The 11,188-nt window shown below is 41.4% G+C and overlaps 2 protein-coding genes across 2 annotated transcripts; both read right to left on the bottom strand.

The window, feature by feature from the left end:
- Positions 1-634: 634 nt before the first annotated feature.
- LOC122078729 (pentatricopeptide repeat-containing protein At1g18485) lies at positions 635-4,807 on the bottom strand. Its single transcript, XM_042644828.1, has one exon. The coding sequence runs from the start codon at positions 3,877-3,879 to the stop codon at positions 889-891; it is 2,991 nt and encodes a 996-aa protein (XP_042500762.1). The 5' UTR covers positions 3,880-4,807; the 3' UTR covers positions 635-888.
- Positions 4,808-6,944: 2,137 nt separating this feature from the next.
- On the bottom strand, positions 6,945-9,478 carry LOC122078179 (probable galacturonosyltransferase 9). Its single transcript, XM_042644061.1, is given in 4 exon segments — positions 6,945-7,549; positions 7,671-8,719; positions 8,722-8,905; positions 8,972-9,478. Coding segments are annotated over 4 exon segments (1,707 nt in total). The 5' UTR covers positions 9,170-9,478; the 3' UTR covers positions 6,945-7,273.
- Positions 9,479-11,188: the final 1,710 nt, after the last annotated feature.

Genomic DNA, 11,188 nt, shown 5'->3' with positions numbered 1-11,188 from the left:
TTACCCATTGGAAGACCATCTCCTTAACTCTGTTTCAATGAGCCGAAAGAATGTAACCTGGTGTTCTTCAATGATTGTAGAATTTCTTTCTAACCAATGGCACCAACATATAGCAGCAAGAGAAAGACTTCAAAATAAACTACCCTGGCTTCCCAAATGTTCATTGCCCCATCTTTGGAAACCAACACCTTGGTGCCTTCTCTTCTTGATGATGAACATGGAAATGCAGCAAAGCTCCCCCCCCCCCCCCCTCTCTCTCTCATTGGCCTGGACAATCCGAGATATCCTACATAAGATTAGATGACGAGTTCCTCAACTTTTCTCCCTTAATAATACTAGCTCCACGGATATGCAATTACAGAGAGAACATTGTATGAATAAGAGCCCAGAATGATTCTCTCCCCAATACCGAGACTCACTCACAATGCTGAAGAATATTCCCCCCCACCCCCCCCCCCAAAAAAAAAAAAAAATCTACTGCAGACAAAAAAATTGAGATTCTTTGATATTCTCTTGAAACTGCATAACCAAAATCTGAAATGCATCCATGTCCCTACTGATTACTTATCTGCATTTCCCTGAATTTGCAACCTGATCATTACCACCATTTATCTAATCCTTTAAAGACCATGTCTTGCATATCATAAAACAGAGTCCCTCTCATTTAAATAAGTATTTTTCATAATAAGTGAAGTATACAACAACAACCCAACTATAGATGTATGATAGAAGAATTTAGCAACGCAATTTGACCAGCCTACAAGCACTGCAAGAAAGTTATACCATTCATGAAGTCTCTCAAAGAACGCAGTGTCATATATTTGTTACATTTAGAACATTTTAACTACCCACCACCAAAGATGAGAAGCATCTTCACCCTTCCATCACCTACCAGTAGTCCCCACAGGAACAGAACCCATCCCTGAAATGGTGGAACCTTTTGTTATCTCTCACAACAATATCCCTCTCCACCACTTTAGACACCAACTTGGCTGCATTGTGGCAATCCACACAAATTCGGAGGTTCTTACAGATTCTCACGGTCACACCTTTGGGAGTATTCAACAGCCCAAAAGAAATCGCCAGCTTCTCACTATGCCCACGTAATACCTCTGCCTTTTCATGTTCAGTCAATGCATGCAGCACTGAATTTGTATCAGGTACATATCCAAGTCCAACTATCTTCTCTTCTAATGTTCTCCACATTTTGCATATCTCTTCTGACGCAGGATGTGCATCATCACCTACCACAAAGCTGTAAATTTTCCCTTTGACTTCAATCCAACTACAGCCTACATCCTTCCGCAGGCCCATGTCCTTCATCCTCCCTCTAATCCTTCTCACATCATCCCACCTTCCTGATCCAGCAAACAAATTTGAAAGTAAGATGTGGTTTTCTGGTTTGTCAGGTTCTAGCTCTAGCAACTTATCAGCAACTTTCATCCCCAGAGGCACATCACCATGAATTCTACAAGCACTGAGCAAAGCGGCCCAAATTCCAGCATCTGGTTCCTCGTTCATTCTCTCTATCAGTCTGACGGCTTCATCTAAGCGTCCAGCTCTACCTAGCATGTCCACTGCACATGCATAATGCTCTAATCTTGGCTCTATTCTATACTCATTCTGCATCTCTACAAAGTATTTCAGACCCATTTCAACCAACCCAGCATGGCTACATGCCATTAAAATACCAACATATGTGTACCCATCAGGCTTCAAACCTTCTCTCTGCATCCTTTCAAATAGATTTATTGCCTCTTCTCCACATCCATTTATTCCATACCCTGTGATTTGAACAGTCCATGATACCACGTCTTTCTCCCTCAATCTGTCGAACACCTTACGAGATTGACCAATGCAACCACTCTTTGCATACATGTCTAGAATTGAACTTCCAACATAAGGGTCTGCAGTGAGGTCCTCTTTCAAAGCAAAACAATGGATCTCTTTTCCAAGACGCAAAGCTGATAACTGTGTGCATGCCCCAAAAATGCTTGTTATTGCAATCTCATAAGGATGGGTTCCTTCCTGCACCATCTGACGAAAGAGATCAAGGGCTTCATCTGGGTGTCCATTTTGTGAGTACCCACTGATCATTGAATTCCATGCTATTCGATTTCTCTCCCCCATCCTGTCAAACAAAGAACGTGCAGACGATGTTCTTCCACATCGAATGTAAAGTGTAATTAGGGAAATTCCAATATATGAGTCTATTTCCAACCCATGGTGCAGGATAAATCCATGAATTGTTTTTCCATACTTGAAGGATTTCATGTTGGCACAAGCTAAGAGTATACTACCAATTGTAAACCGGTCGGGCTCTAGACCTGAGTGCATCATTTTGAGGAATAAATCAATTGCCGTACTTGGATCTCCATTCTGTGCATACCCACCAATGATTGCATTCCAAGAACTAACGGTTTTAGTGGGCAGGTTGTAAAAAACATCATTTGCAGAGCTAAGCGACCCACATTTAGCATAAGCAGCAAGAAGAGCACTGGCCACCAAATCATCAAAGTGAAACCCATTTCTGAATGTATAGGCATGAAGCTCCTTCAAGCTCCGGAACTCTGACTTCTCTAAACAAGCTGGCAACACATTCAGGATTGTGATGACATTCAATCTAGTTGCCCCTACCTCCTCTTCCATATGCATTCGGCGTAGAAGATTGAAAGTTCCAAACACATCCCCTTCTCTAGAATATCCTCCAATCATGGCATTCCAAGAAACAACATTCCTTGGCTTGCTTTTTTCAAATAGGATACAGGCATCAGCTAAACATCCACATTTGGTATACATATCAATCAAGGCATTGTTCACTGCAATTTCCCGACTCAGACCCAATCTCACAGCCAAGCAATGAACCACCCTACCCATTTCTACATCTCCTTCCCCTGCACACACCGGCAATATCGTAACAAGTGTTGCATCATCTATTCTCAAATCTTCCTCGCACGCCATCATCTCCCTTAACAAATCAAAATTCTGCCTTACAAACCCATTTTCCGAAAACACAGAAATCTTAGTGTTCCAAGAAACCAAGCTTCTCACAGGCATACTCCTAAACACTTTAACTGCCTCTTCTAGAACTCTACACCTACCATACATGGCAATCAAAGCATTTCCCACAAATACATCCGAACTAATCTCCATCTTCACTGCCATGCCATGGACTGACTGCCCCAATCTCAAGCAAGTAAGCCCAGCGCAAGCCTTGAGAACGCATGGGAAGGTGAAATTATCCGGTCTAAGAACGGTAACTGAGAGTAATTCAAAGAACACAACTAGTGCCTCATCCCAGAGCTCATTCCTTGTGTAACCACTGATAAGCGCATTCCACTGAAACAAGTTCCTCTTGCGTGATTGATCGAAGACGACACGAGAATCCAACGGATACCCACACATAGAGTACATTGTAATGAGACGGGTATTGAGAACGAAGTGATTTCTGAATTGACTCGTAGCCTGCACCATCTCGTGGACTCGCCGACCAACCTCGATGTCCTTCCTTTGGCCGCAGGCCTGTAACAGAGCACCAATGCCATCAACTCGCTGTTGGAAGCTAATGGTGCCATCGTTGGGGTGTCTCTGCAGAAGAAGCAAAGCCTCGTAGAGATTTCCGGATTGGCAGAACTTGTTTATCTCTTCAGAGAAAGAAGATTGATGGTCTGAAGTATCGAGTGGAGTGATGGCAAGAGAGTCGCAGCGGCTCTGATGGGTTTCGATTGAAACTAAAGAAGAAAGAGAAACTCTTGTTGGCAGGAAAAGGGAGCGCAAAGAATTGTCGTCAGTAGCCGTGACAGTGTTCTTGAAAGGTCTGTAAAGCCCTGGTTGATGGTGGCGGTGATGGGCGGAGATTGGTGGCGCCACCAGAGCCATGTCGGAGCCAAGGAATAAAATAATCTTATCGTTTAATAGTTGAGCTTATTTGCCCATCAGGAGCAGTGGTCAAGAGATCGAATCCTATTCTTGGTTGAATAATCTAACGGCTGTAAGGAGCCATCTTAACCATCGAAGGAATAAATCTACGAACCTTAAGATATTTAATGGGCCCACTTTGATAAGATAAAATGGAAAGAGATGTGCAGAGTGTAAAGGCAGCGCCCAGATAGAGATGGAGGCAAAATGACAGTCCAACTCCCACGAAAGGAGATAATATCCACCATATTGATGCTTCCCCAATTCCAGGTACATTACCATTAGCCCCATGCTGATGAAGGAGCCACACTCTGGAGTCCGGACAGAACTCTTCCCACACCATTCATGACCTCCATAGACATTGCTTGGGAGCTGGATCAATGTCTATCAAAATTATGAGTGATGTTTGAGCTAGAGAGCTAACGTAAAACAACGGAGCGGGTGGCAAACCATTCAAATCGATGAAAATCAGGCAGGTGGGTCAACTGGTTCAACCTGCTTATAACCATTAAATGTCTCTGCAGGGTTTCAGCCCATGGTGCTGTCACCAGTATAGGTCGCCGCTGATACCGATATCGATACCGATATCAATACCAATATCAATGCCAATGCCAATACCAATACCAATACCAATACCAATACCAATACCAATACGGCAGAACTATTATGCTCCTCAAAATACCAACACGGTTTTTTTGAACCATTTTGCCTTCCCCTGTTCTGCTACTATTGATAAGGTAATGGAATTGGTATCCGTCACAGGCTCACAGCTGATCCAATCCTGATACCTAAAACCATGTCTCTGTATATTCTGTATTCCAACTTCTCCCAGGAATAGAACTATGCATGCGAATAAAAAATAAAACCTTTGGTTCAGGATCATAAAATGAAGCACAGTCAACATTCAACAATCCACTGCAAAAAGCCAACTCCCACCCCCCCCCCCCCTCTCTCTCTCCCTCCTCTACAGAAAAGGACATAGCTATCGCTATGCTCTAACAGGGACCAAAGATGGAATTAGCGAGGTTATGGATGAGACCGATGGCATTCAATGAGATGTGACCTGCAGAACTTTAATAGGTTTCTACAGACTGCAAGAGGACCATAACATTGAAGATAAACTTCTCTGAAACGATTAATCCACGTCCCAATACCCGGTAAAATTTATTCCACGTATCATCAACCATAGAGTTCAAGGGTTGACCAGAAGTTCAAACATTAAAGTTCTTCTAAATATCATTGAATTGTCTCAAAGGATTGCCCTGTTAAATGCACTAGATCATATCATACGCAAGAAAAAATGTCATGATCAATTTACCCAAAAGAAAGAAAGAAAAAAAATTCAGATGCCAGCTTGCATGTAAGAAAGAAAATTTTCAGGTGATTTTCAATACTCAACCTACCAATAGTGACCTCAATGATCATACAGGAACCCAAACTTGATGTTTTAGAAATGGCCAAACAACTCAACTCAGACAGGGTGGTGACTGGCCCCTTTGGCATCAGCTTCAGTTACTTGGCCAGTGAAATTTATTGAGTTCACAAAGGCTTCATAGTTTAGGAGATTTGTGAGGAAAATTATGAGATTTGAGAGAAACTTATGCTTCACAAAACAGTGAGAAGTTTTTAAAGTGAACACATAACATGATAATGAAAATGGTGCCAAATGCCAAAACTAGCACTAATCAAAACCAAAAGTTAAGATTAAATAAAAAATAAAAATAAAAATCTTTTAAACCAAAATTGATTATTTACTGACTCTATCTTATCATGAGGTTGCTTCATTAATAGGAACTTCCAAATCAAATTACAGACACACTATATTTTACCAAAAAGTAATATTAAAACAGGTACTCGAAAAACAAATCAAATGGACACCATCTTTTATTACAGTAAGTACATTAAAACGGTAAAGATGTCTTTGGATGCAATCACCAGGCTCCCCATCTTTTTCTCTCCTATCTTTCATTCCAAAAGCTGAATCAAAATTGAGCAGGAAAAAACAAATAACAAAAGAATTTTCAGGTAAAATGTTCCAGAACCATTTCCTCCTTGTGCTCAACTTCCACAAACTGGTGACCTTCTCACTTGACCTATGAATCTCCAACCCCACCCTCCAAGCCACCTCACACAGTCATTACCTTCAAGAAATTGACAAGATTTTCTCACTTATTTTTCTTACGAGACTTCCCCCACCCCCCCCCACCCCTCCACCCTCCCTTGCAATGAGGTCAGCTCAGGCATGTGTTGATAACAACTAACTAAAGCTCATAAAATGCTCATCGCAAAGGTGAGGAAATTCCATTGAGCAGACCACAGTTGCCAATATGTTCTCCCGTCAATCACCATCTCACCAACATATCGACTATAAAAATCCAAGTCAGAAAGAGGTTTTTTGGGTAGTCACAAGGACCATCGTCTAAGCTTGATGGGGGCTTTTTTTTGGGGCATGGGGGGCTTATATATTGTAAAATGAAAATGATGGCAAATGATCGTTGAGATCATATCCAACAGAAAGTTGGCTTCTCAAAAATCTAAAGCAGGCCATGGAAGATTACTCAGGCAAGAACAAAGATGTCCACCCTGCATGAGACAAAATTCACTCACCCATATGGTTGGTTAAGCAAGTACAGCAGGACAAATATCTACAAAACGGACTTCAGTTTTGCAATTTTGAACATAAGTTACCAATTCCACTTGGATCCCAGCCTTCTAAAAAAGGCTGATCTAATTCACCATAACCCCCATCAAAGTCATTATTCTGTAATTTATGGCTTCTATGATTTTCAAATGATATTTGTCTTTCTTCTGCAGAAAGCCAGCAGTTACTTTGGATAATTATTGTCTTCATTAAAGATAATAAAATATTTGAATGTTTTCCCCAGAAAAATGTGTGTCAAGAAAATAGATGTCCAAACTCAACAGAAGAATTACAGAAGCATTTAAAACAAAGTTTTTTTAATTTCTTTTCTTTTATTTCAACTTCTTGTTTTTTTTATCAATACAAGGAAGTAGCAAGTACCATGGATAAACTTACTACATATGGTCATTTGTCATTCCCTAAATAAATCATAAGAGACGGTATCAGTTACATGATAATGACTTCTATTGTGCTGTGTGCATACAGAACTATGATAGTTAAGGTACAAACAAATCATAACTGGTGACTCCAATAAAAATAAAAGATAACGGTATTATATTTTATCCATGGCAAACTAATAAACATTAATGAGCGTCACTCCAAAAATTGTAACTAATAAGGGGTACCAACCAAAAAGCCAAGTCCCCAAACAGGACCATGACCTGAACCTCTTTTGGCATACCTCGTCGCTGTCCCATGATAGAAACTATTAATCTAGAGCCCAAAATTGCAGATTTGCACAAACTCCATCTCATAGTCGACATATTTGGTCCACAGGTGCCGGAACTGGTTCATTGCAATGTCAAGCCATGGCTTCATATTCCCATTGAAATGGACAACTGCAGCATTGTTGATCTCATTCATGCTGATGCTTGGATTGTAACCAAGCCCAAGAACATGCCATGATTTGTCCAATGGCTTTGTTGTTGAGTAGAATGTGATCAGGCCTGGAGGAAGGGTACCCAATTTCCACAAAGTCCGGTTCTCATTCTATCAGAAAGAAGAAAAAAAAAATCACTATTAGAGACCAAATCAACTATTTCTAATAATACTAGTATAAAAGAAGCAGAAGTATAAAGTCACTGAAATGGAAGAAAGCAGAGTCTCTCACCAAGTTCTGCCAGTAATGGTACTGCTCTGTGCACTTCTCCCGCTTCCAAGAATCAAGGTCAAAGAAATTCATGCCATAGGCCCAGGCACAAGCCTTAGGGTTAAACTTCTCCCTGATGAGAGGATGAGAGAAGTTCATGTATTGAGAGTAGCGGTGAAAGGACCCAAAGCAGGTCTCAACAGCCCCATTGACCTTCCCATCCATATCAATCTTCCATAAGCCTGTCAAGTCCTTCTGCACCACAACATCATCATCAAGAAATAGAATCCGATGTAACTTCGGGTACATCTCAGGTAGATAAAACCTCAGGTGATTCAACATTGACAAGTACTTGGGATTTCTGAATTTCAGATTATTTGCATCCTTGGTCGAATTCTCTGCCCGATTCACAAAGTAGAAATTCAGCAAGTTCGCTGACTCAAGCTGCTTGAGGACCGGAACATAAGATGAATTCAAGAACTTGTAATCTTCCACAGCCTTCACCTCAACATGGGCACCACCTTCGGCAGGTCTCATCTTGAACCAAACCTGCATTGCTGCGAGATTCATTCTATCGGTGACGACATGGAACACATGCTTCCATGGTTCATCAGCATTCTTAGCAGCAGAATTCACCACAACAGAGGCAGCAATCACGTTGTCTGAAAAAATAGCGTAGTGGTAGAGACTGGGATCTTCGAATTCGGGCTTGGACTCATTGTCCACATATTTATCAGGGTGAGTAATGCGTTCCTCTACAAGCCTCATGGCCAGACAATGCAAACTCTTAGGAATGGATTTGGCAGCAATGAGACTGGAGAAAGCCCCCTGCTTCTTCGCCTTCGCGAGCTGTTCATTGACAGCAAAGATGGTATCTTTAAGCTTCTGAATCTTGAGCAGATTATCAAACGATTCCTTAGCCTCTGAAATGAGTTGGCGTGCGAGTTTAACCCTATCTTTCACCTCCTTCTCGAACTGGCGAAGCACGTCTTCATCGATTCCCCCATCGGTGCCTAGGTAAGAAGGGCGTGACATGAGGTCAGAGAAATTCCGAGTCAGATCATCGAAACCCGGAGCTGCTTCGAGTTCTCCAGCTTGAGCTTGCGAGCATAGGCAGCATAAGCATTGACGAGGGTAATGTGATCGTTGGCCTGCTTGTAGATCAAGTCGACCCTGGTCTTCAGTGGATCGGACTTCAGTGCAAGAAATGTCCTGTGAACGTAGGCTTGCACATGAGGTCCCGTGATCGGTAGAACCTGTTCCTTGTCATTGTCATTAATAACTACTTCAGATTTAAGAAGAGATTTATTAATGAAACTTACTGAATCTTGACTGGAGGTGGAGGGGCTGATGGTGAAGAGAACAGAGAGAGTAGCGAGGAAGAGAAGAGTGAACATAGCAGAGACGAAGATCCGGTAAGAGAAGAAGCTCCGAAGCCCTCCAGCTCCGACTCCGGCGGCAACAGAGCCCAATCTTCCGCCGCCTGTGATCAATTGACCAACTCGAACGGCACCTGCCATTCTCACTCTGGAGTCTGGACTCAATCAATCGAATTAGTTGTGCGGTCTCTGGCTGTCCTTAGAGAAAGATTCAGAACTAAATACAGTACAGAAAAGAAGGGAGGAAGTACAATGGGAACTGGAGAGAGAACATGAAAGGATCTGAGAGAGTGAAGGATTCATCAATGGAGGTATCAGATTCTCTATTTTATGGTTTCAGATTGGTGGGTTCGCTAAATTTGCAGAATTTGGGTTCTTTGTTTTCTGTTTCGGGGAGGAAGGGGAAAGGGGGGGAGGAGAAGAGTATTCTAGCGGGTGAAAACCAACTGAAAGCAGTGGAAGTGGCGTACCAAAACAAAACATCTGGGCGTCGCTTATTTGGAAAGATTGTGGGACACCACAGGAGGAGAGATTCTAATCTAACGATAAAAAAATGGATTTATGATACATCCTTTCACAGCCTATCGTTCCTCTGATTTACGCGGTTTATATTATATTTTTTTATTTTTTATGTAATTACGATAATAATTTTTTTTTGTAGAAATTAGAATAAGAAATCAATCACAAGTGATCGTGGGAGAAACAGGTGGCTGCTTGGATTGCTTCGATCCAATGGGTCTTGTTTATATATTTTTTTACTTTTAAATCTATAAATTTAAATTTTGTTTTCCTCATTTTGTCCCCACTCCATTTTCAACTTCAAACCAGCCTCCTCATTGGGTAGGCGGCCTTCCACTGCAACAAACAACCATCCCCACTAGCGACCTCCCTTCCCCGTTAACCTCCCTCCCCATTCCATAGGATAGTTGAAACCCGGCCTCCACGGACAGCAGTGCGGCACCATCACCCCATCAACCACATTTGTTAAACTCCCCCAATAACACATGATATACCCAAAAAAACATCCCGTCAATAGGCATAGGACATGTGGCATTCAAAAAATAACCACAAGCAAAGGACTCTCTACAAGACACCTACCTATAAGGATAAAAAAGGTATTTTACCCGTTTTATTAGATTTAGGGGTTCATTACCTCCACCCTATAAATAAGAAGATGGTCAAAGAAAAAAGGAGGTCAAACTATATCACTATTGCTCTTTCAAAATTGATCTATCTATTATCGCCTAAAAACTGACTTAAGCATCGGAGCCACCTCACCAAAACACCCTTCGATGAACATTTTCTTGTCGATTGTGTGAACTGAGTCAGAATTTGCAGCAACAACACCAATCATCATCACCCAATTATTTAAATGTTTAACCCTCACTTCTTCACTTTTTTAATTCTTAGGTTGTGTTTGGTAGCCAAGGAAAGAAAAGAATTGAAAAAGTTCTCGCTAATTGTTTTCACAAGATATAGAAAAGAAAATTATTTTTTCAAATATGGGAAAAGGATGGATATGCTAGTGTATTTCCTAGGAGTAAAGTATGCAAGGTATATGGTATGCTAGCATCTATTGATCGTTAGATGATAAAGTTGCAATATATACCATTGAATGAAAAATAACAATACATAATATGTCCAATGTAAATATACTAAATGATATGCGAATATACGATACGTAGTACATGTCACTTGGATTCTAAAGTCTAAATTACATGTTCATCTTCTCGTCTACTTCGCACTTGTCTTCTTTGCAAAAGGCAACATCACTTCATCCCCTTTGCCGCTGCAATACATTCACAACACTATAGATTGCCCCACACACCCCGGCACCCCCTCTCTCTACACTACACCCTTCCTCCTAGCAACGTCGCCCCATCCCCTTCTCTGCTCTCCTATTGCTCCTCCCAAGTCCCAAATCACCGACCACTGCAAATACAGCCTATACAGGAAAATCTTGCTGAAATCTCTCTCTCTCTCTCTCTCTCTCTCTCTCTCTCACTAACTGCCAACCCATACTACTTGGAGAGCATAAACCAGGGATAATGACAAGCTAAACATCTTACAACTAGAAATCTACATATGGCATTGTAAGAGGATGTAATGGAAACAAATCATAGCAATAAAAGAAACCCTTCTGCATTTAACACTCCCCCC

The sequence above is a fragment of the Macadamia integrifolia genome, chromosome 5 (assembly GCF_013358625.1).
Source record: "Macadamia integrifolia cultivar HAES 741 chromosome 5, SCU_Mint_v3, whole genome shotgun sequence".
NCBI lineage: Eukaryota > Viridiplantae > Streptophyta > Magnoliopsida > Proteales > Proteaceae > Macadamia > Macadamia integrifolia.
Note: the sequence above shows the minus strand (reverse complement) of the source record. Positions and strands in the feature narration are given on the sequence as shown.